Below are 23,195 nucleotides of genomic sequence, written 5' to 3' on the forward strand. Positions count from 1 at the left end.
GAACTTTAAAAAAAAAAAAAATGGAAGTCCAAGTACACTGTGTCATCTGGATCACCTTTATCCACATGCCTGTTGACACTCTCAAAGAACTCCAAAAGGTTATTGAGTCAGGACTTTCCCTTGCAGAAGCCATGCTGGTTCTCTTTCAACAAGGCCTTTTCTTCTATATGCTTAACAATTTTGTCCTCAAGGATTTTTGGGGGTCTGTAAGTACTTTAATGCCCACCAGATCCCTTTTCAGTGTTTGCAATAACAAACTAAATATCCATAGCAGTAATAAATAGAAACGTTGGAAGCTGCCTTATCCTGAGTCAGACCATTGGTCTGTCTCTAGCTCAGTATCTTCTATACTGACTGGCAACAGCTCTCCAAGGTTTGAGGCTTCCCCAGCCCTGCCAGGGTCTGAACCCGGGACCTTCTCCACTCCAAGCAGATGCTCCACCACTAAGCTAGTACAGCCCCATAATAATAGTACTGGTAGTAACATCGTTGGCTGCAGGGGTGCAGTGGAGGAGGGACGTGCAGGGTCGGAGCACCGGTTCTTCTCTGCTTCTCTGGCTGTTGGGCTGGGCATAGCCACGGGGGCTGTCAAGGAGAGCACCTGCACTTCTGAGTTTGCGACTATATCACTGGCTGGTTAGCTGTCTCCCCCGCTTTTGACCAAGCAGGCATACATTTAGCAAGGGGAGGGCAGCGTTGCCCAACACAGCGCAGCGGGAGTGCGCCCGTAGAATGTCTGCCTGGCCGGGGCGGGACTTCAGCAGCTGAATTTCTACCTTGCAGAAATAAGTTTAAAGCCCTGCCAGTAGGGGAGGGAGGAGGAGGAGGCGGCGGCCAGCAGAGCTAACTAGCCACGCCCAGGGGTGGAGACGAGGTTGCTTCCCACAGGGCACTTCAGCCAAGTGGGGGGAAAGACACGCGCGCGCTCAGCCTTCAGACGTCTCCCTGCCTACTAAGAAATCTCTCTCGCTTGGGCTGCAGCCCGGACCGCCTCGCCCCTTTATTGCGGCTCCCTTCGTTGCCTAGCAACCTGCAGCCCTGGTTGCCCGCCTGCGCGGGGCCGGCACTGCAGCCGCCGAGTGACTGTCTGGGCGGGGATGAGGCGCCGTCGCTGCTGCCCTCCTGGGCCTGGGCGCCGGCTGCCACGGCGGGCCATGAGCGCCCCGAGGTGCTGCTGCTGCCTCTGCTTGCACCTCCGCCAGCCCTACCGAAGCGAGGGGTCCGGCTGGTGGGGCACTGCTGCTGACCTTCCTTTGCCTTTCCCCGAGTGAGGGCGGCGGTGGAGCGGCCGCTATGAGCAGAAATCAGCAGCGCGTCCGCTTGGAGCAAAGGGGTACGTGGGTATACCGAAGGAAGGGCCGTGGGACGGGGCAGTGGCGGTGCTCCTCCGCTTCACTTCCCCAAAAGCCAGGGGCGTCGTTGGAGAAGGGGGTTGGGTGCTTCTCTCGCCCTCTTTCTCAGCCTCGACCTTCTGTCTGCAATATGAGGAGAGTACTGGCCTGCCTTACAGGGATGTTGTGACAATGACAACATGCGTGCGACTAAAATGCTCAGGACAATGTTGTGCAAAGCTCTCTAGTTCGCATGCATTCTAAACCCCACGATGCCCTGCCGGTGGCAGAACATTTGGAGTTAAAGAGAAGAGGCGTTTTGCTAGGGAAGCAATTGCCCCCATAAAATACTCCTCTTTAAAAAATCTGTTATATTCAAGGTAGTAACAGGCTGCACTTCTGGGATGGTGTGCTTTCAGGTCGTAGTCTGCCACTGTGTGACTGTAAGTCCAAGATAGGGCTAAGAGAGATGCCTGCCTGCCTGCCTGCAACTTGGAGAAGCCGCTGCCAGTCTGTGAAGACAATACTGAGCTAGATAGACCAATGGTCTATTAGTCAGCACTACCACATCATAGGAACCTAGGAAGCTGCCATATTCTATATGGCAGCTTCCTAGGCTCCTATGATGTGGTAGTGGTGACTAATGCAAGGAAGAGAAGTATGAGTCAGTGTATCTGGCAACTGGGGCTCATCATTGGTGACAGGGAAATCTGCAAGAGATGGAATTGGGAATAATTAATTTGATTGGGCTGCTGATGTTCGTGAAGTAGGGTAGCAATAGTGGAAGTTTTTGGTTTTGATATCCTTTTGTGATCTGTGTGTAGTGTTAAAGTCATAATGTGGGCAGTCACCCAAGATATAGGTAATGTTGCCAGACATATTATGGCATTAGAGGGCAGGAGAGAACTATGATAAGCCATTCTGCAGCATGCTAGGGTAGCCTTAGAGACAAGCCTTAGAGACTGCACCTTGTCTTAGCGGTGTTGTCTGGTGCTATCTTTGCCCCTGAGGCAAAGATGGTTGTGGATGAGAAACGTCTATGACAATTGGACTTGGTAGTACATCACTTTGAGGGTTGGAACACAGATGTCTGGGTTCTCTGCTTCCACTGCCAGTGAGCACTCCGCAGAATCCTTTGAACAACAGAGATAAGCCACCTGGCAGAGAGAAGGCAGTTAAATCCCTGGCTCTAATATCTGGAGTCCATCCTTCAGCACTGGCTCTCGGGCACAGGAGGGAATTTTTGGGACACCTCTTTCCTTTCCAGAAAAGGAAGTGATGCAGCTTGAACCACAAGCCCATGCCATATTCCAATCCTGCCCTGAGCCATCTAAGATGTACTCCACTGTTCGTCCACTATTTTATTTATTAATTATTTATTTATTAAATTTATACCCTGCCCAAACTTACATCTCTGGGCGGCTAACAACAATTAAAACACATATAAAAGTTAATACAAACATTTAAAAACCATAAAATTAACAAACAGTATTTTTAAAAACTGAGAAGGCTTGGGTTAAAAAAAAAAAAGGTTTTCAAATGTTTTTTAAAAATAGCCAGAGATGGAGAGGATTGTATCTCAGCAGGGAGCGCATTCCACAATCTCGGAGCAGCAGCCGAGAAGGCCCGTCTCTGTGTGACCACCAAACAAGTTGGCGGTAACTGGAGACACACCTCCTCAGACAACCTCAATGGGTGGTGGGGTTCGTAGCGAAGAAGACCCTCTCTTAAATACCACTATGTGGTTTCTCACTATGTGGTTTCTCTCTTGCATTCCCCAGGTTAGAGCTAATCTGGCAGGGTGCAATGAATGTGGTAGTGCTTAAGGAAGCAGGACAAACTCTTTTCACCTTGTCCTGTGCAGGTCCTCCTCCCACATACAAGTGCCTTCTCCCTCCGCAGCCCTTCTTTCTCTGTACTAGGTGACTTGAGGAGGAAGTGAATAGACAACAGGCCTGTCAACCAGCTGAGCAAACAGTCTCTCCCTGTCGCCTTGTCTGCCTTTACCTTAGAGGGAGGCCAGCTCCCCCACCCCTTATTTGGTGTATGTAAAACACACCACAAGCCATTCCCCTGATCTTCCTCTTCCCCTGCTTGGATCACAAGAAGAGTCTTGCTGGATCAGGCCCAAGGCCCATCTACTCCAGCACCTGTTTTCCAGAGTGACCCACCAGATGCCTTTCAGAAACTAACAAGCAGGAAATTAAGGCATGCTTCCTCTCCTGCCAACATTGCTCCCCTGCAACTGGTATTCAAATCATGCTGCCTCTTAACCTGCAGGTAGCACATAGCCAAAAGACTAGTAGCCATTAGCAGACTTGTGCTCTCAGGGATTTGTCTAACCCTCTTTTAGATCCATCCAAGTGGGTAGCCATCACCACATCCTGTATACAGTATTCCAAATGTGGCCATACAATAGATGTGTATAACGACAATATAATGTTAGCAGTTTAATCTATCAGCCCCCCTCCTTCTGATTGCCGCACTGAATTTACCATTTTTTACATCTGCCACATGCTGAGTTGACATTTTCATTGAGCTGTTCATCACAACCCCAAGATCCCTTTCTTGGTTAGTCACCAACAGCTCAAATCCCATCAGTGTATATGTGAAATTAGGATTTATATAATTTTTGCCCCAGTGTACATCACTTTACACTAGGGGTGTGCATGGAACTGGTCTCGTGCTCTCCTGGGACAGTGTTTGTGTGTGGGGGGGGTTGCTTTAAGGTGCAGGGAGGGTGTCCTTGCCTCCCCCGTTGCATTTTCCCTACCGGCGCTGCATTTCCCTACCGGCACTGCTGTCAAAATTGCTGCTTTGGGGTGGCTGTATACCCTCTTGCCGCCCCGGTCAGCATAATACCAGAAGTGGCCAGTGTGTGTGACGTGCGCACGGGTACTGTCCACTTCTGGTATTACACTGACCGGGGAGGCAAGAGGGTATACAGCCGCCCCGCGCCTGCAATTTTTGACAGCAGCGCCAGTGGGGGAAACGTGGTGGGGGAGGTAAGGACATCCTCCCCGCATCTTAAATCAACCCCCTCTCCACCTCTACACAAGCTTGAACGCCAGTCTTTCAAACTGGTTCGGCGGTCTTTGAATAGACCGCCGAACCGCTTCATGCACACCCCTACTTTATACTCTTTTTCACTGAATTGCATTTGCTATTATGCTGCTTTTTCACCCAGTTTGGAGAGATTCTTTAGGTGGTCCTCACAAACCATTTTGAATTTTACCACCTTGAATAGTTTATCTGCAAATTTGGCTACCCCGCTGTTTATCCCCATTTCTAGATAATTTATGAACAAATTGAAAAGCTCTGGTCCCAATACAGATCCCCAAGAAAGAGGAAGTGGTGGCCGCCACCACTACTAATAGTCTTCCTTCTCCTCCTGTCCCATCCCTGCCACTCAAAAAAGTAGGGGGCAGGATGCAAATGGAAAGGAAGTATGTGAAGACATGGAGCACACTGTCTTGTGCTTCATGACTTGCCCTTGCTTATTCAACAGCTGGGAGGGGATGGTGAGCAGCGGCAGCATCACCTCCATCAGCAAGTAGGGTGCCTGTCCTCCTGCTAGTAAGGCAGTGGGTGAGGCGGGTGACCAGAGGCTAATTATGTCTCAGCCAATCCACTGTCATCTGAGGCAGCTGCTTTGCCCCATGTCATTAGCAGGCCAGCCATATGAACAGTCTCCTGAGTAGACCTAATAAATTAATGAGAAGTTAATCATGAATAGCTTGTCCCATTAATTTCAATGGGACTATTCATGAGTAACTTAGTGTGGATGTCAGCCGTCATTTGGATGAGAGAGAGAGAGTTCAGAGGGAAGGAGGGAGACAGCACTGATAGGTTTGCAGTGTGTCAGAAGATCTGGCCATGGCAACCATCCTAGAGAAAGAAATTGACTTTATAATACAAGAGAGCATTTAGTGGAAAATATTATTTAGTGCTGAATATTATTTTGGGAAAGGAAGTGAGAGGCTCCTGGTGTTTCTGTGTAACGATATCTAGATGCCTGTTAAGATTTCATAGAAACCGGTTTGAACAACTGTGTGTTAAATATAGACAAGTGATTGTGATAATGTAAAATTAAAGTGACAGTTTTATGAACTTCATGCTGTGCTAATTTATTCTCACTGGATGTATAATTAAGGAAATAGCCAATGTATGCTACGGTTAAGACCAAAACAAATATTTAGCCTCCAATGGTCAACAAAGAGTGCAAGTTCCATTCTATACAGTAGAGTTATTGACTTGAATACCTATGTTGTTAGTGGAGTGCCCTATTTGTCTGCCCTTCCAGTTACCATGTAGATGGCTTCTCCTCGCAAATAACACTACAAACATGCAATTGATTGCCAAGAAATTTAGAACCAACAAATGGAAGTACTTTTTCACACAACACATAATCAACTTGTGGAATTTTCTGTCACAAGATGTGGTGACAGCCAACAACCTAGATGGCTTTAAGAGGGGTTTGGATAACTTCATGGAGAAGAGGTCTATCAACAGCTACTAGTTGGAGGGCTAGAGGCCACCTCTCGCCTCAGAGGCAGGATGCCTCTGAATACTAGTTGCTGAGGAGTTACAGCAGGAGAGAGGGCATGCCCTCAGCTCCTGCCTGTAGGCTCCCAGTGGCATCAGGTGGGCCACTGTATGAAACAGGATGCAGGACTAGATTGGCCATGGGCCTGATCCAGTAGGGCTGTTATGTTCCTCCACTAGCACTTGAGCAAGCATTGGACAGCACTATTTCATCTTCTCCTTCTCATAGTTCTCAAGGCCCTTGGAAAGCACAATTGACCTATTCCTTTAGATGCATGAAATGTTGTTGCCTACAACTTGCAGCTTATGCCACAGTGTGGCTTGTCCATGAGGTGCCGCAACACTTGTCATCTTTGTCTACTGACAAACAGAGCTGCTTTTCTAGAATTTCAGATACTCATATTAAGGCTACTTTGGCCATTTCCCCCCTCACCTGTGTCTCAGTACTGGTTTACATGATATCTGCCATGCAGGAACCTCTTTAAATTGCTCTCTACAGTGGCTGTTCTACATGAACCAGGCTGCATGAAGCATTCTGGTACATGTACCAGCTAATGCTGCAGTGTGAATCTGCTTAACTGCTTTCCACTTCAAATGGAGCCTTCAAGGTGTCTTACCCAATAGAATTGGAATATGTTCTACTTGTACAGTTGTAGGGACACCTTAGTGGTGTATTTGTGATGTCATCCACCCCGATTTCAGGAGGGCGGACACATAAATGTTTGAGGCGCACAGATCAGAACAAGTTCTAATCTGCCTACTTTCCTTTCACTATCCCTACAATTGAACTAAATTTGGACAAATCTCTTAGACAGTTCACAGGTTAGCCCACTTGTGCCTCAAACGTTCATGTGTCCCCCATCTTGAATCAGGGTGGATGACTTCATTATAAACTATGCCCTTGAGCTGTCTTTATGTGTCCCTACAGCTGTAGCAAATTAGGTTAAAATCAGTTAGGCAGTTCAGAAGTTAGCCCATCTGCAGCTCAAACATTTACGTGTCTGCCCTCTTGTATGACATCAACGCAAATACATTGCTGAGGTGTCCCTGTGTGTTCCTACAACTGTACCCATTTGGTTTATACTGGTCTAGGCACTGCCAAGTTGATTGGAATGGGGGAGCACACCCACTGATGGAATGCTGGGTCATCTCATAAGCCAGTAGGTTAAAAAAAGTAGGTTAACACAAACTAACAATAACATTGGCTGATGTCCTGACAGTGTACTTATGTGATGAACAAAGTTGTGCTTGCACAAGAAGTTTGCCAAGTTGTAGTGCTCTATGATGTTGTGCAGTTGCTAGTGGGAGATCTTCTCTGAGAGACATATAGTGTTGTGCAATGAGTGCACAATGGTTGTTTTGCAATAGGGCACATGGACTAGTCTCAGGCAGATGTTCCTTTCTTGTGCAACATCCTTGTGCTACAGTCTTATGCTAGTGGATCACTAGTCTGGAATGCAAGCTCCTGACATATTGCAACTTGCCTGTGCAAAGTCCTTGAAGTTATATAAATGTAAGTGCTGCTATTGCTATAAGATAGACACCAGCAACAGTCACTGGAGGTACTGTGCTGGGAGTGGATAGGGCCAGTTACTCTCCCCCTGCTAAATAAAGAGAATCACCACGTTAAAAGGTGCTTCTTTGCCAAGTTAGCAAGGGTGATGGCAGGACATCAATAATGAGAGGATCAAAGGAACTCCTGGGGTGACGATGACCAAAAAACCTCTCAACCAATGTGGAGGAGCAGGCCAGCAGAATGGACAACTTTCAACTAATTAGGAGCAGACATGCAATTGTACAGAATTGTCATGGTTAGAAATTGCCCCAGGTGACTCAGACTCTAATTAGCAGCACATTTTCCAAATTCTAAAAAGGATTGATGTGCTTAGTTTAGTGCTGATTGAACACTAGGACAATCCGTATCAAGCCAGTACTCCTTCTCTGAAAGGCCAGTTTAACTACAACTGTAACTGTCTATGTCCTAAAACTTGTTATTTGGAAGAATCTCTTAGATTCTTTCTTCCTAATGTCTTGAGGCATTTTCTTGCCCTAAGGCAGTACAAGGGGAAAGCCTGATGAAAAGCCTGAACTCATATCTGTTTGCATTTATTGCAGCAGAAGCTATAGCTGTCTTCAAAGAAAACTAGTCTGAAATCTGCTTTTGTATGGATTAGTCTGATGGTTATGAGACTGTGTATGGTTACTGATTGAATATGATAGGAACCTAAGTGTGTTCAGAAGCCATTTCACATGTTCTTGGACTAAGCCTTGGAAATAAAAATATGTTCTGGCCTGAGTTCTAGAACCTGGCTCAAATTAAGTGGTGGGAATAGGAGAAGGGATATATAAAGTCTTGCACACGTTGTTGGGTAAGTAAATGCCACTTTGGTGGGTTTGTTTTTTTTTAAGGTGTTTATCTTGTTAGCCACCTAATGGTGCAGAGGGGAAATGACTTGATTATCAAGCCAGAGGTTGCTGGTTCGAATCCCCACTTGTATGTTCTATATTGGGCAGCAGTGATATAGGAAGATGCTGAAAGGCATCATCTCATATTCTGTGGGAGGAGGCAATGGTAAACTCCTCCTGTATTTTACCAAAGACAACCACAGGGCTCTGTGGTCTCCAGGAGTCGAAACCGACTCAGCAGCACACTTTACCTTTATTTGGCCTGATATCTGTGAATGCAAACCAGCAACTAAAGGCTGTTCTGTAACAGGGAGCCTAATTCTCCCTCCCTGCCCCCCTGTATGGTCCTTTATGCTCCTCAAGGTAAAAAATAAAAACTCAGCTGTTCTGGGATTATAAAATATAAAGAGAGAAAACAAATCCCAAAGCAACAAAACAACAACAAAAAAGGATTTTAATCTGTGTGTTCTAAAATCTTAGATTAGTCCCCCAACCCCCACAAAACACAAATGTGTTTTTAAAATTCATATAAGCAGAAAGGTTAGTAACACTTGTGAGATTGTGCTAAAGGAAGATTTTTTTCTCTGTTTTTGAACTTATACTTTCTTTAGCCGCCTTGCCAAATGCAAAACTGTAGCTGCTGCTGAACTGATGCACAATTTTAGTCTGATTCATACTGTACCCACCCAGTATGTAGATGGGATGTGTAATTAAAGGGCACTATTGACTAGGGCCTCCAGAATTCTAAACTGAAATCTGACCATAGCAGCATGGTGTGAAAAAGCTAGACAACCAGTGTGGTGATATGCAACATTAAAAAACCCACAATAGCTCAGATCAGGAAGATCATTGTATATTTTATAATTGTAAGATTCCTGTTCCTAACCCCTTCAATCAAAATTTGGCCTGGACATCAGGGTTACTTTCGGGGGGTGGGGGCGGAATATCAAATAGTTCATATAGGATATGCTTTGCTACATTTTTGTACCAACTAAACAAAAAATAGCACCTTAACTGGTCTAAAATGCTTAAGTGTTTTAAATGCAGATATATTTGTTGGTTTAACATTATTATGAAAACGGAACAACCTGACTCTGGCTCTGAACAACCACAACTTTGTCTGTTTCAGAATTACAGGCACATGATGGCAAGTTCCCAGAGATCTCATGCCTTCCAGAATGGTAAGTATCTTATCATGAACTGTAGCATAGAATTAATATAAAGTACTTTTAAAGTGTATTAAAAAATAAAGCAAACCAGGACCATCTTGGTTTCAAAAGAGATTGATAGTTATGTCTGAACTTAGCCACTGAACAATGGGAAACCAAGGTGCATATGACAAGGAGAATGAAATTAACCATAAATGCATATTACGAACGAACTCTGAACTGTGACTTATTAAAGCTGCGGCTGGGTAACAAACCAGGATCTGAAAGTGGTTGTAGTGAAAAGTCATGGCTTCCTGATATTTGTGAACTGGCCTATAGCTCTACCACACTGGTGTCAATCCATCCTAACCTAGCATCTCCCCAATAACTTGGCACTCCCATCAGTGGAGATTAACAACCTCAACTCTTCACTACTGAAGCACTGCATAGAGCGGTAGGAATGGTAATGTAATCTCCTAAATCAGGGATTATTGGTCTTTCAAAAGTGTTTCCGCATGTGTCACAAACCTTCAGCTTGGATACTTCATAGAAAGTAAGTGTGTGTGTGTGTGTGTGTGTGTGTGTGTGAGAGAGAGAGAGAGAGAGAGAGAGAGAGAGAGAGAGAGAGAGAGAGAGAGAGAGAGAGAGATTTTGATTTAAATGTTGCAGTTATGAGACTACTCCAGTCACTGGCTAGTTTACATTCAGACTAAGTTATTAATGAGTACTTCTATTGAAATTAATGGGACAAGTAAACTTGTCCCATTAATTTCAACGACTGCTTATGGATGTAAGCCAGTAACTTCTGGATGTATGCAAGCCAGTGATTGGAGTAGCCTGTTTCATAACTGCAACATTTAAGAGAGAGTGTGTGTGTACACATATACAAAATACAGTTAGAGAGACAAACTATAAGAGTCACTGCTCACATCCACACTAACTTACTCATAAGCAATCTTACTGAAATTTAATGGGACAAGTTTACTTGTCCTATTAATTTCAGTTGGAGTATCTAATTTTCCGAAGGCTCAGTCAGTTTGAGGGGTGGAGTGTACTGAGCCTCAGCATGTATCTAGCCAATCAGGAATAGAGGGAAGCATCAAAAACAAATAAGAACAAAACCAATAGCAGGTCATATAGGAGCAAAGTAAAGAAATGCATTAGCCAACGACATAAAAGAGTCCACAACAGTTGCTTCCAGCACATCTTATGTCTGATTGTTTTTTGTGTCTGTCTGAAACAGCAGACAAATCACTTCTCAGTCACCAAAAGAACAAAAGTTGCCAACCCTAACATCTGATCGCAAATATTTGGACATGGTCTCAGGAAAATCATTTGGGAGTCACCTCCTTGAGAGCAGTTGGAAAAATGCTGTGGTAAAGACAAAAAAGATTGCACAGGGTAATGATTTTAAATATATCACTGTATAGACTTCTTATAGGATGCATTTTTATTAAAATAAGTCGAACTACCTATTAGTCTTTGTTTTCTTGCTCCTTCTCTTGTATTGGAACTGCCATCAGAATTCAACATGATCAATATAAGTTTAACCATTGGCTACAAAAGGAACATAAATATACTATAAATGGGTGTACTGTGTATTTTGCCCTTGATATTTAAAGGTGGTCAAGGTTAGACAATTGAGTGTTGGTTATCTGTGTTTTAATATAATTGTAGCCACTTCTAAAGCAGGGCTCTTTCCTGTATTTGGCATTGCTGTTGTTCAGAGGTTTCTGGTCCTGGTGCAGCTTGGTCTTGTATTCACATATTGCATCGCAGGAGAATAGTGGGCACTTTCTAAGGAGATGGAGAGTGGGGTCAGTGCCTGGCTGAAGGGGGCTCTGAGCGAAACTGCTCCGGGGTGATTGGTGAACATCCCAAAATCTACCTTTTGGGCTCACATGGGGAATTTAGCTCAGAAAGGAACTGTTTCATGTAAGTTTTAATTTGCACATAGTTGTGGACGCAGGAAATGAAGTGGACTGAGACAAGATTTATGTTTCAAAAATAAAAAGAAGTTATTTATTGTAGGAAGGGATACAAAAGAGAAATAAGTGGTTAGAGCAATATTACTATCAAAAATACATTTAACTGCAGTGAGGTGTTTTAGTTTAGAGTCCTAATTGTGTAAGTTCCCAGGCGGGCAAGAGAAAGAGGCTTTTAGGGAAGGAGAGCGGTTGGATCTAAGGGGAACAGAGATAGATTTTGGACCCAAGGAGGGGCAAAGGTTCATATCACCTGATCTGGACAGAAGGCTCCAGGGACCATGATGAACTTCGCTCTTCAGGAACAGGTTGAGCCAAGGCAGGTGCAGGAAGGTTGGAGGGGTTAGTCATCGGGGGTGATTCCAGAAGGGTGCTTCCTTCTTGGACCCAGCTTCCTGGGTTAGTGAGGAAGACTGGGCAGATCAGGTTAGACAAGAAAGCCAATCTGGGAAATGGCACAAAATACTGAACACCGCCTTGCTTGGTGGCCGGTAAACAGTAAATCACCCCAAAAGCTGATGGAGTAAGCGATGGAGTCCCACTTGTTGAAGTCCCCAGAGAAGCGTGCAAGGGAATCCCGGGGAGCACTGTAAGGAGTCCCGAGTGAGAGGCACAAGAGAGCACCCTGGCTCATGTAGTTGGGGGTCCTTGTACCCCAAAACATATCCTGGGGGAGAATTCCAACTGGCCGGTGTGTTGGGAGGGACCAGCAAGGATCCCATTGTTGCTGATCTCTCTTCCTGAGTGGAACAATGTGGGAATTGCCAAAAAATGCCAAGGCTTATGTCAGGAAGACAGTATGTAGTCAGTCCGTCTTTATTTCAGTCTTTGACCAATAAACAATGATAGTATGTATAGATCGTATGTATAAAACAAAGAATGTTTTTTAAAAATTAATGTTTTAAATGTTTTAATTGTTAAGTGATTTGATGTTTTAAATTATTTTTATGTAAACCACCCAGAGATGCAAGTTCTGGGTGGTATAGAAATGTAATTAATAAAAATAATAATAAATTAATAGACATGAGAAGGGGGATCTGCATAAACTGAGAATTCCAGTATTCTAATCAGTATTTTTGATGGGTGCATCTCTTAGGTTCATATACTAGCTTGCACAACCTTCTTTGTGTGTGTGTGTTTGTGGGGTGGGGGGATTTACCTCCACCAGCCTTATCTGTGTTCTTCCTGTTGAACTAATAAGCACATTAGTTCATTGCTATCCTTTTTGTGGAAGAAGGGGAAAGACAAGGTGGTTCACCCTGAGTGCAGAGTGGCCTTGACAGAGTTAACCTGCTTTTAGTTAACTTCTGGGGTCTACTTAGGATTAGGGAGGGCGTGCATCTGCTCCCTCCCTGTTACATTTTGCTTGTTAGAACCCAAATCTACTAGTGACTGACCCACTGTCACTAAGTGACCTGTCCTCATGTGCATAAACTGAGAGCTCACGATGCTGAGACTCCTGATCTCCAAGCCTGGAGACTCAAACACGAAGGAGGGGACTCCTGGGAGCTAGCAGAAAAGCTGTGCCAGTAACTGTGGTAAAGGCTCACCTAGGGCATCTGATGGCATGTGTATGGATGTCCCTCAGTGGTGCCTGACTGGGAAAGCTAGTTGAGTAGCACATGGATGCTTCTCCATCAGGGTAACTGCTCTAGCCACAGGCAACAGCCCTGAAAGAGGAGTGACTGCTGCTGGCCATTAAACTTCACTAACCCTGGGGAACTTTTCAGGCAATGGTGGGTGGCAACCTTCAGCAGGACCACCATTCAGTAGACTTCCCATGTCCAATGCCCTGATGCTGCATCAGGGTGGAGCATGTGGAAGATCCAAAAGGCTGCTGCCACTGGCGGAGGAGCATCTGCTGCTGTCCACCAGCATCTGGTAAGCTTTCCCCTTGAGGCCTTATGAAGCTCAGTTGGCAATGGTGGGAGCAGTAGATGCTTCTTCTGAAGAAGGGCGGGGGGCGGGTTTCTGGTTGGCATGGGCCCTTGGGACTGTGCCCAACCACTGATGATGTCCCTGGTGGAAACTGTATATGTCGGTGGTACTGTGTCCAGCACAAGGAACAGAATGTCCGTGGTTATGAGTCTATGTACCGTAGTAAACTTCAGCTGTGGATTTGGCAGGATGAAGAGCTGCACAAACATCCATGTGGTGACGACAACGGCATTGTAAGCATGTGCACCAGTGATCCAGCAAAGGCTACTTTAGATGATTATTTACTGCAGGTGAATGTGTTGGTTCTGCCTAAGTGACCTAAAAAGTGCCAGACCAAGTTGTCAGTTCTCGACAACTTTCCTCAGAAGTTGCCCATTCCTTTCAGTGGGACTTGTAAGCAAGTGTTTTATAAGTGTTTAGTGATTATAAATATTATATAACTATAAGTATTTTATAAGTAAGTGATTATAAGTATTTTATAATCTTCCGTTTATGCTACTTTTGTATAATTTCTTCTTAGCAGAATATGCCTCTGCATATGGCTTGAGAAACTCCGACGAATACGCTGCAATGCCAAGTCTTGCTCAGGGATTCGAGAAATATCCAGCAGTATCAAATCCCTCTCCTGTTGCACAAAAGACACAAGGTGCCGCTAATCCATTTCCAATGAGGTATACTGTTGTAGTTTGTGCTCTGGGATGAATAGTAGGCTATTTGCTATCAAAGTGCCCTTTGTAGGATACTTTGCAGAAGCTGAATTCAGAGTGTCACTTTAAAAGGGGGCGGGGGATGGGATCACACAGTGTTCTGCATCGAAAGTTAAATATGTGGAAGAATGGCACTCTTAGAAGATGTGCTGTCTGGAGATTATACCTCCTTAATCCTCTAGCCCTAATCCCAGATGTTGGAGGAGGTGAGGACAGGGGATTTACAACAGCTATTCGTCGGTGAGTGAGAGGCATTCTGCACATGCCCAGAGGTACACATTCCTTTACAAGTATGTTGCAGAGGCTGCGTAAGATGAGAGTGCAGGTGGCTGCCTGAGATCTGCCATCTTTGAGAGGGCATCCCTGGACTTGTAACAGTCCACTTGAGGCTGCTGAAGAATAAAAATGCTGACACCTACTAATTAACAAAAGAGGGGTGTGTGTGTGTGTAAGTCACTTTGAGAGCTTATTCAGCTAAAAAGTGACTGTTGCAGGGGTTGTCAAACTGGGGTTTGGACTACAACTCCCATCATCCCCTGCAACAATGGCCAAAGTTATAGTCCAACAACATCTGCGGACCCAAGTTTGACAACCTTTGGACTAATGTATACAATAAATGATGAGATGGGCACTCACCTTCCTCCTCTATGCCTTCTCCTTCTCCCATGGTTCAATCTAACCTTGGGGTCTGTTCCCCACTGCACACCCTGAAATAGAACTCACTCAATATCTGCTGACTGTTCTCACTTGTTTCTGACATTGAGGATACTAGGAATGTGAGAAAGGTATATAGAACCTATCGAAGGGCTTACTGATTCAGGACAGGGACTGCTCCAGAGCCATCTTTCAGCTCCTCTTCCCACTCCTTGCGGGGCAACACTTGGATGGACTGATTTCACACTTATCTCTGTAGGAGCTGTACTCTCTTGTTTGTTAAAATGATAGTTGGGCGTTCAGAGGGGGGCCAGGCTGCCTGTAGCCAGAAGCCTGCATATGGCCTACCTAGTCCAGTTCATTCTATTTTAACTGGCAGCAGCTTCCCAGGGTACAAAGCAGAGACTTCTCCTGTCCTGTGAGGATTGAACTAGAATCTTTCTACTTGCAAAGCATATGCCCAGTTATTGAGCTATGTAGCCCCTTTGTAGACGATGCTTGCCTTTCACAGCAGCATTACTTACACCAGTCAGACCCCCACCCCATGTTGAAATTGTTCTTCTGTCTTTTGGCTTGCTGTAGCTAGGATTTATAAGGCAGAAAGCCATTTTGTATGGATATCATTATGTATGTTTCTAGGTCTCTCTCCTGATCTCCATTTGTATAGGATAAATACGGATAATGCTATGTCCTGCGCTTATATTATGCAGGTTTTCTTTGTATGACCTGTTTCACTTATTTTAGCTCTTATGGGAAGAATGATGTCAGTTGTTTGCCACCTTTATACCTGGTTCCATCATCTACATCATCACAGTATTTAATTGAAGATTTCAACAAAAGCAGGTAAGCCTTCATTTCTTGTGACAACACGGAGAACTTTACTCCTTAGAGTTCATATTCAAAGCTCTCTTTGTGGAAACATGTCACATGGGGCTTTTCATGACCCTGATCCAGTATGAGCACACACATGTGCATGTATGCTTCTCCTGGCTTAAAAACCTAATCGGAAGTGGGACTGGTATCGAAAATCCCACAGATCATCTTTTTTTTCAGGGTGGTGGTGAGGACTGAATCCAAAGTAGATGGGCAGATAAAAAGGCAGTGCACACCCAGCAAACCAACACAGTGTGAGCTTGCACTGTGAAGTAGCCTATGTAACCGCAAATGAGCACCTGCTCAGCTCCATTAGGAGTGAAGAAGTCCAAGGCAGTTTGAACGTGGTGCTGATAATGTGACTTCTGGCCATACATAAGAATCTTCCTTGCAGCACTGTGTGACCAAGAAGTGAAAGCATGATGATATGCCTTGCTGTAAAGTCTATTGCTGTTCACATAATAAATATGGTTTTTTTTGTAGAGGAGATATAGCCATGGGGGATATAAACAAGAAAGGGACGTGTTCTTGGAAACCAGGCCCTCTGAAGACAACTGGGATCCATGGTGGAGCTGGAGAACTTGGTGCTCTGAGGTAAGGCAATATGCGTAGACACTCGTCACCAGTACCTTCATGAAAAGAAACACTGGCAATTAAAGAAGACAGAACTAGAAATATGGGATTGTCATTACTAGGCTGACTAACCATTTTGCAAAAAATAAAAATTAAGCTAGATTTGAAGAAATTGGCTTTATCACATGAAAACTCAGTCGATTAATTTTACTTATATTCTACCCTTCTTCCACCATGACACTCAAGGTGGCCAACATAGGATTCCCAGGAAATCTCCCATCCAGGCACTGACCAGACCTAGGCCGGCTTTAGCAAGATTTCTCAGGTTATATCCTGCCTAGGGCCTAGCTATAGATTTTCACTTCTTGTGTTTACAGGAAGTGAAATGGCCAGGATCCAAAGAGTTAGAATTGATCAGAGTGCTTGCACTAGCCCAACAGAATTGTTTAAAACATTAGCACCATTCAGAGGCGGCTGTATACCACCTCTGAAAATGAAGCAGCAAATGAGCAATGCAGATCTGACTACAAATGGTTAGTGCAAAGAAGCCGCTTTCTTCTATGAATGTATGTTTGTGCATAAACATGGGTTAGACACAATCGTTCTAGACTTAGAGGTCATTCACACAATCAAAAACTGTTCTACCTAGGTTTGGGAGCTGTGTGTGCTCTGAATTTTCATTTATGTGGAAGGAAGCAAGGTAGGAGGAAAAGCTACCCAGGTTTTCCTCTTACCTTGCTTCCACACAGTCGAAAATTGGGAGCGCACACAGCTCCCAAACCCAGGTAGAACACAGTTTTTGATTGTGTGAATGTCCTCTTTATCTAGTAAAGAGACTGCAGAGAGATTCCTGCCTCTTAGGAATTTAGTAGTCTTTCTAATCAATGTAAATGGAACCCTGAGATTCGAGAAAATAGATCTTGAGAGACCCTCTTGAAAACATAAATCATTGTAATGAAGTAGATTTCTGGAATCTGTTTAAAGTACTGTGCTCAAAGAAGACCCACAAGCATTGTTGTTTGTATAGCACAATATATAGCCCTGTTAGGACAAAGTAACTCGATTTTAGCTTGATTAATATAATAAACCTGTCTGTATTGGTATAATGTGATGTGTTGCTTATTATTGCTACAGTAATACTGGAATTGCCAGAGCTTGCTCATTTCTCAACTCTGTTATAATCCGTGCTATACTTTGGGAAAAGTTCTTAATATTTGTTTCATTTTGCCTAAAGAGGCAGTCTTCTGTCTCATAACTTTATCAGTACAAAAGTTTTGATACTCAAGAGTAGGGATGTGCAAAACATTTTGACGTTGAAACGTTTTGACTCAAAACAGGTTGTTTCGAGCTCAAAACAAAACACCTTTAAAATAAAGGGTCTGTTTCAAACTCGGAACAGAACAACTCCATTTCGACTGAAACATTTTGACACTTTGAGCATTATTTTGGAGGCCTGAAGGCTCAGACTGCAGCAGCGGAGAGCAGACTGGTGCTGGTGGGCCCAGTGGAGCGAGAGCGAGAATGAATGAATGAATGCCTGCTGGCTTATCTTTTTCTTTTTTTGTAGTGCAAACCAACTGCTTCCCTCCCTTTTTAAAATTCTACCAGAAGCCCCAGTGGCTTTAACTAGGTGCTGCTGTGGATTTTTTTCTTCATCTTGTATCCAGCCCCCAGTGGCTTTAATAACTGAGGTGCTGTGCTGATTGTTTTGTTTGTTCGTTTATTTTCTTTTGCAGCCTCAAGCTGCACCTTTGCTGCTGCTGTGTGCCTGGATTGGGCTTCATGGGGGGTGGGGGGTAGGCTGGTGTGTTCTGTGACTTCTGTCTGGTGCCCAGCCTGCCAGGCTCTCTCTGTTTCTCTGGTTTTTTTAAAAAAAAATTTATGGGTGGGTGCCTTTCTGGCACCCACCTGCCCTACCCCCAGCTGTTGAGTCCCAGTGTCCAAGTGCCTTTGAGAGCAGCACCTAGTCAGACTCCAGAAGAAGTCACTAAAGGGTAAGCCCCCTGTCCCCGGTCAGGTTAGAGTTTAGGGCCTAGTTTGGGGGAGGGATTAGGAACCAGAGACGGAAGTTTGAGGCAGTCTTCAAATTTGAAAAATAAATAAATAAATATTAGTTAGGACAGGAGGTGTGGATCAGGAGAGGCCATAGTAATCCCCTTTCCCTTCCACTTAACACATTGTTGCCTGCTCCCCTCCAATTATTATTTATTTATTTTCAATATTTATACTCCGCCCTCCCAATGTACCCATCCCCTCGCCAAATAAAGCCTGTGTCTTTATTTGGGTGAATTTAATTTTTATAGTTTCTGTGTGTGCACTGCAGTGCTATAAATAGCACTGTGTGTAGCACACACAGCATAAATAGATCACTCCCAACTCCACCCCCTTTATAAATACCTGCCTTAAAGGTGCTGTTTCTCCTCCCCCCCCACCCCCGCTGAGTTAGGGCTTTAATTTTTATTTTTTTTAAACCCCAAGATGTTCAGGAGGGTGCAAGGCACAGGTGGGCTTTGCTGCATGTGGAGGTGCTGGACACACTAGGATCCTATGGGGGTTTTGAGGAAAGGTTAAAAGTTGCCCACTTGCCCATTTCCTTTGTGGGTTGGGTTGTAGGTAGCATTCATCATGCGCTACCACACAGCCCATGTTGGTGTCCCTAGGAGCTACCCATGAAGAACAATTGGGTGTTTCAAGTTTCCCCACTGATTCCTATGGCTGAAACACTCAAGAAAGTCCGAGTTTGTTCCATTAAAACAGGGGTCGACCACTGTTTCAATGAAACATTTTTGCCGTTTGCATTTCGTTTCAAGCTTGAAACAAAACATAAAATCCGTTTCTTGTACATCCCTACTTAAAAGTACTACTAGGAATTTAAGTGGCAGATGCCATAAGTATTTTGATGGAAATAGGTCTTCACATTATGTGTGTCACTAATGGATCAAGGTGGTTTTTCATCTCCAGATGTTAGATTCTTTAAAAGTCACCATTGACTGTGATAACTGTAACACATTCTATTATTCTTGTGCAAACATAGGTTGAAGAAATACAACCGCTGTTCTAGCCTAATTTCATTTCCAGAGGGATCCAAATTCAAGCCTGGTAAATACAATTGTCAAATTCAACTTCCAACTTTCTGCCCTGCTAGACTGCATCACTTAGAAGGCAAACTAAACTATTGTCGTCTTCTTGCCATTTTACACCACCTTTTAAATAGTACTTTATTTCCTTTATTGTTTTAAAAAAATGCTTCCTGTAATCTTGGTCATCATGCAAACTGGTAAGATGCATGTAAACTATGATGCATGTAAACTATGTTAAAGATTTAATTCAGCTAATTAACATATTAAAAAGGACTGTAATAATATAAACTACGTATTCTTGATGTGTTCTTGTTAGCATTACTAGGAACCAGTACTGCTTGTGCCTGGCGGTCGGAGTGGGGATAGTCTTGGGATGCAATCCTGTGCAAGCGTACATTTGAATTAAAAATGCATAGGATTGGGCTGCATGTTGATCCTTGCCACAAACTTCAGTTTCTTTAACTGCATACCTTACTCAAATGATTGCTTGGGACAATCATCCAAAAGTAAGCTGGCAAAATGGCGCATTGTTATACCATAAGCAATTGTGGCCTAAAAACACAAAACGGAGGTGCTAGCAACTTGCCATACTTTATAATAATGCCTTTCCTAGCAGTATAGCAACATAGAATTTATCTTTAACAGCAAAAAGAACATAACTCTTTGTGGAAGTCTTCATTGTTGTTGTTCTTAAACAACTCGGAAAAGTGTTATAGCAACCACACGACTGCTTTACACTCTGTGGCGAACATATCTTGACCAGGTGCTGTAGGCACCAATAGGATTGTGTTACAAGACTTCAATTTCAGTGTTGAGGTTACCATAAGTAAAAATTTCATGACTGTCATAACCCTGAAGCTGTTGCAGTTATGCTTTAACATGCTAGATTTAATGTTTTCTTGGGCCTATTCCAGGTGGTCTAGGGCATAGATGGCACTCCTACTGTGGACTAAGAGTGCTATCATTAATAGCACTCTTGCATTACATTAATAGCTTAGTGAATACTGCTGCTTTCTGTAACTCTGGGGGGCTTTTATCTTGAAGATTGCTCTGTGGATAGCCTGGTCCAACATAGGGAATCTGAGCTAACTATGGCACATAAATGCCAATCAGTCAATCTGACTGATTAAAATATTGCTTTCCTCTTACCTTTAGAAGATCCTGCTCTGTGATAAGTCCACAGAGCTGAGGACCTTTCAAGAGGGAAGACAAAACACATTTGGCATAAAACTGACTGAACATGGTACAGGCGGCACTGGGATATGCATATGCAGTGGCAGTAACAATGAAAAAAGCACTTTCTTCAGTAGCATTGCATCTGGGTCCTATTTCTCCCAGCTGGTCATTGTAAAGCACCCATGGGCTTTCCCCCCAAAGTGTCTTTTTAATTGTTTTAAGAGCTGGACCTATTTATGTTGTGTCTGGTATATCTTGTGAAGCTGCCTCAAGTGCTCTACCAGAGAGGTAGGCTATACATTCATTAGACAAGTGTCAGTGGAGTCCTATCAGTGGAGTCCTTTGTTCTTCTCCTAGGTTACAATTTCACAGATCCAGTCAGTGGAGCTCCTCCTGAATACCACCAGCGGCTTTGTGAACTGGCTGCTCTGGAATGTGAAACCATTCATCAAGAGAGAAGCAGAAAAATTAAGAGGACCAAGAAACGGGAGATGTAGACAACCTCACAGGCAAGGAGCGGGCTTTCTTGCAATTATTTAATGAGTTTATATATTCTTGCCTATTTCACATAGTATGCTGATCAGTGAACCTCACCATGTTAAAAAAAAAATTACCAAACCTGCAAAATTAAATTTTATATGTTTGTAGAGCTGTTGTCTGCGTGTAAACTTTACAAAGCTTTAGAATGCAATTACTGTCTGCAACACAAAATTTGTATACAGTACTTGGCATAACCTCTACAATGACTCATTTTCCACAGGTGTAGAGAGCACCTGTGTTTATGTAGCAAAAAACCCAGTACTTCAGTGTTACATAGCAGTCATTGGCTGACATGATGCAGTGTTCTGGTGCTGGAACATTTTGTTTGCTGCAGATGCACAGGTAGCCCCTGATGTTGTTAAGAAGTAGTGCAAACCGTGCTGCTGGTTATTCCCATTCACTACAGAAGGAATAACTGGAAGTGCTGCTTGCACAATTGCTTGTTCGGAACAGTGTCAGGGCTGCAGTGGACCCATCATGGATCGTTCTGATACCGGAATGCTGCATGTCAAGTCAGCCGGTGTCTAAATTAGACAAAAGAACTATTTGGTAACCAAAACTCTGATTCTTTGGTTCTCATCCTAAATATAGTGGATAAATTTGGGTTACTTAACAGGAGGCATTCACTTTCTGATTTCAAAGGCAGTCTGCCTGTCCTAGGAGTACCTAGGACAGAGGGCTTTGCTGCCCCAGTGCACTTTGTATAGTTTTCTCCAGCAAAGCCTGTGAAGGCTGATGCCTGCTTCAAATCCTGGTTTATTTGGGAAGTCTAGAAGAATAAGCAAGGATTGCCTGGCTCAGAAGTAGAATTGCTTCTCCCCTCACATATGAAGAGGAAGGGAAGAATATTCATGGCTAGAGGACAGTCATACAAAACCAGGATTCAATCCTGGCTCCATGTAAAGTCAGTCAATGTGGATCTTAGTTTAGTATGGTTCCTGTCTTGTCTGTGCCTTCCATCTTCTGTAGGCACAAGATACCAGAGGTCTGTGGCAGAACCCAGTCTGAGACAAACTAAATTGGTAGTTCCAACCAATTTCCATACATGACTCATTTACTACATGCTGAGGTATACTTACTTAACTACTAGGATCTAGCAGATACTTATTTGCAAAAGTCTTAATCTGAATAAATAGTTCTGTTAAGCTTTTGGACTGCCTTCAGACACTAGATGTGATTCAGAGGAAATTCTAATTCTGTACTTTGCACACACTTTGGCCTAAGTACCTGCCCCATGATTGTGTTCAATGAAGTTTCTCTTCTCTTGAGAAGAAATTGGGCAAAAGTCAATCTATTCTCTTCATAAACCTGCAGAGAACTATTACGTAAGGTAAAATACTCTAATGATTTATTAAATGAATAACTTTGAACCTGACAGCAATAGACCAACAGCTTAGCATTCTGAATCTTGTGCTAAAATTTGGTTTTGGCAGTTGGGTAACTTAGCTGAATGTACAAAGCTGTGTGAAACTGCACAGCTGCTATAATAGCCATTCACTGTAAAAACCAATACAATAGCTGCTTGTCTATCTTGTATGGAAAGCTTAAATTATGAACAGTTGGTTCCAGTATGTCAAGTTTTTTTTTGGTTCTCCAGCAGCTGGTAATATTGAAGTCAACTATGCTTCACTAACCCAGCTGTTGCCATATCTAGGAAACCAGAGGATTTGACTTAAGATATCAGTTAAGGTTTAATAGTATGTTATAATAATACTCTGGTTTTAATAGCAAAATACAGCTATCTAATACAGATGTTTTTTGAAGGACAGTTTAAGGCCTGTGAAACTGGGCAACCTTGAGCTAATGGTGGCTAATTAACAGATTTGTGGTAGCAAGCATGACTTGTCCCCTTAGCTAAACAGGGTCTGCTCTGGTTGCATATGAATGGGAGACTTGGTGTGAGCACTGGAAGATATTCCTCTCAGGGGATGGAGCCACACTGGGAAGAGCAGAAGGTTCCAAGTTCCATCCCTAGCATCTCCAAGATAGGGCTGAGATTCCTGCCTGCAAGCTTGGAGAAGCCACTGCCAGTCTGAAGGCAACACTGAGCCAGATAGACCAATGGTCTGACTCAGTATATGGCACCTTCCTATGTTCCTAACCTATTTTCCCATAGGAAACAATGTTATAACTGGGAATTTGGTTCCTGAACCAAAGCTGGCTACTCTGCTTCTTTCTACTGCTGTCAAAGCTGGTGGATATCAGTCATAGTCACACAGCAGAGAAGTTGATGGTAAAG

At 43.7% G+C, this 23,195-nt stretch overlaps 1 protein-coding gene across 2 annotated transcripts; it reads left to right on the forward strand.

The window, feature by feature from the left end:
• Window positions 1-885: 885 nt before the first annotated feature.
• C4H8orf89 (chromosome 4 C8orf89 homolog) lies at window positions 886-21,063 on the forward strand. 2 transcript variants are annotated; one of them, XM_053244245.1, is made up of 8 exons: window positions 886-1,333; window positions 9,412-9,463; window positions 10,674-10,831; window positions 13,874-14,024; window positions 15,459-15,557; window positions 16,071-16,181; window positions 19,195-19,259; window positions 20,774-21,063. In XM_053244245.1, the coding sequence occupies exons 1-8, from the start codon at window positions 1,294-1,296 to the stop codon at window positions 20,911-20,913; spliced, it is 816 nt and encodes a 271-aa protein (XP_053100220.1). In that variant the 5' UTR covers window positions 886-1,293; the 3' UTR covers window positions 20,914-21,063. The 2 variants fall into 2 exon arrangements, with proteins under 2 accessions (XP_053100220.1, XP_053100221.1); XM_053244246.1 differs by lacking the exon at window positions 20,774-21,063 and having other exon boundaries at window positions 895-1,333; window positions 13,877-14,024; window positions 19,195-19,528.
• Window positions 21,064-23,195: the final 2,132 nt, after the last annotated feature.

The sequence above is a fragment of the Hemicordylus capensis genome, chromosome 4, assembly GCF_027244095.1.
Source record: "Hemicordylus capensis ecotype Gifberg chromosome 4, rHemCap1.1.pri, whole genome shotgun sequence".
Taxonomy (NCBI): Eukaryota; Metazoa; Chordata; class Lepidosauria; order Squamata; family Cordylidae; genus Hemicordylus; species Hemicordylus capensis.

What these genes read in the sequence shown, in the direction of transcription:
- C4H8orf89 (XM_053244245.1), top strand. Translation starts at nt 1,294, where the DNA reads ATGAGCAGAAATCAGCAGCGCGTCCGCTTGGAGCAAAGGG. An exon ending in GCTAATCCATTTCCAATGAG is followed by an intron (nt 14,025 to 15,458) that starts GTATACTGTTGT and finishes CACTTATTTTAG; the next exon opens with CTCTTATGGGAAGAATGATG. An exon ending in GGAGAACTTGGTGCTCTGAG is followed by an intron (nt 16,182 to 19,194) that starts GTAAGGCAATAT and finishes GTGCAAACATAG; the next exon opens with GTTGAAGAAATACAACCGCT.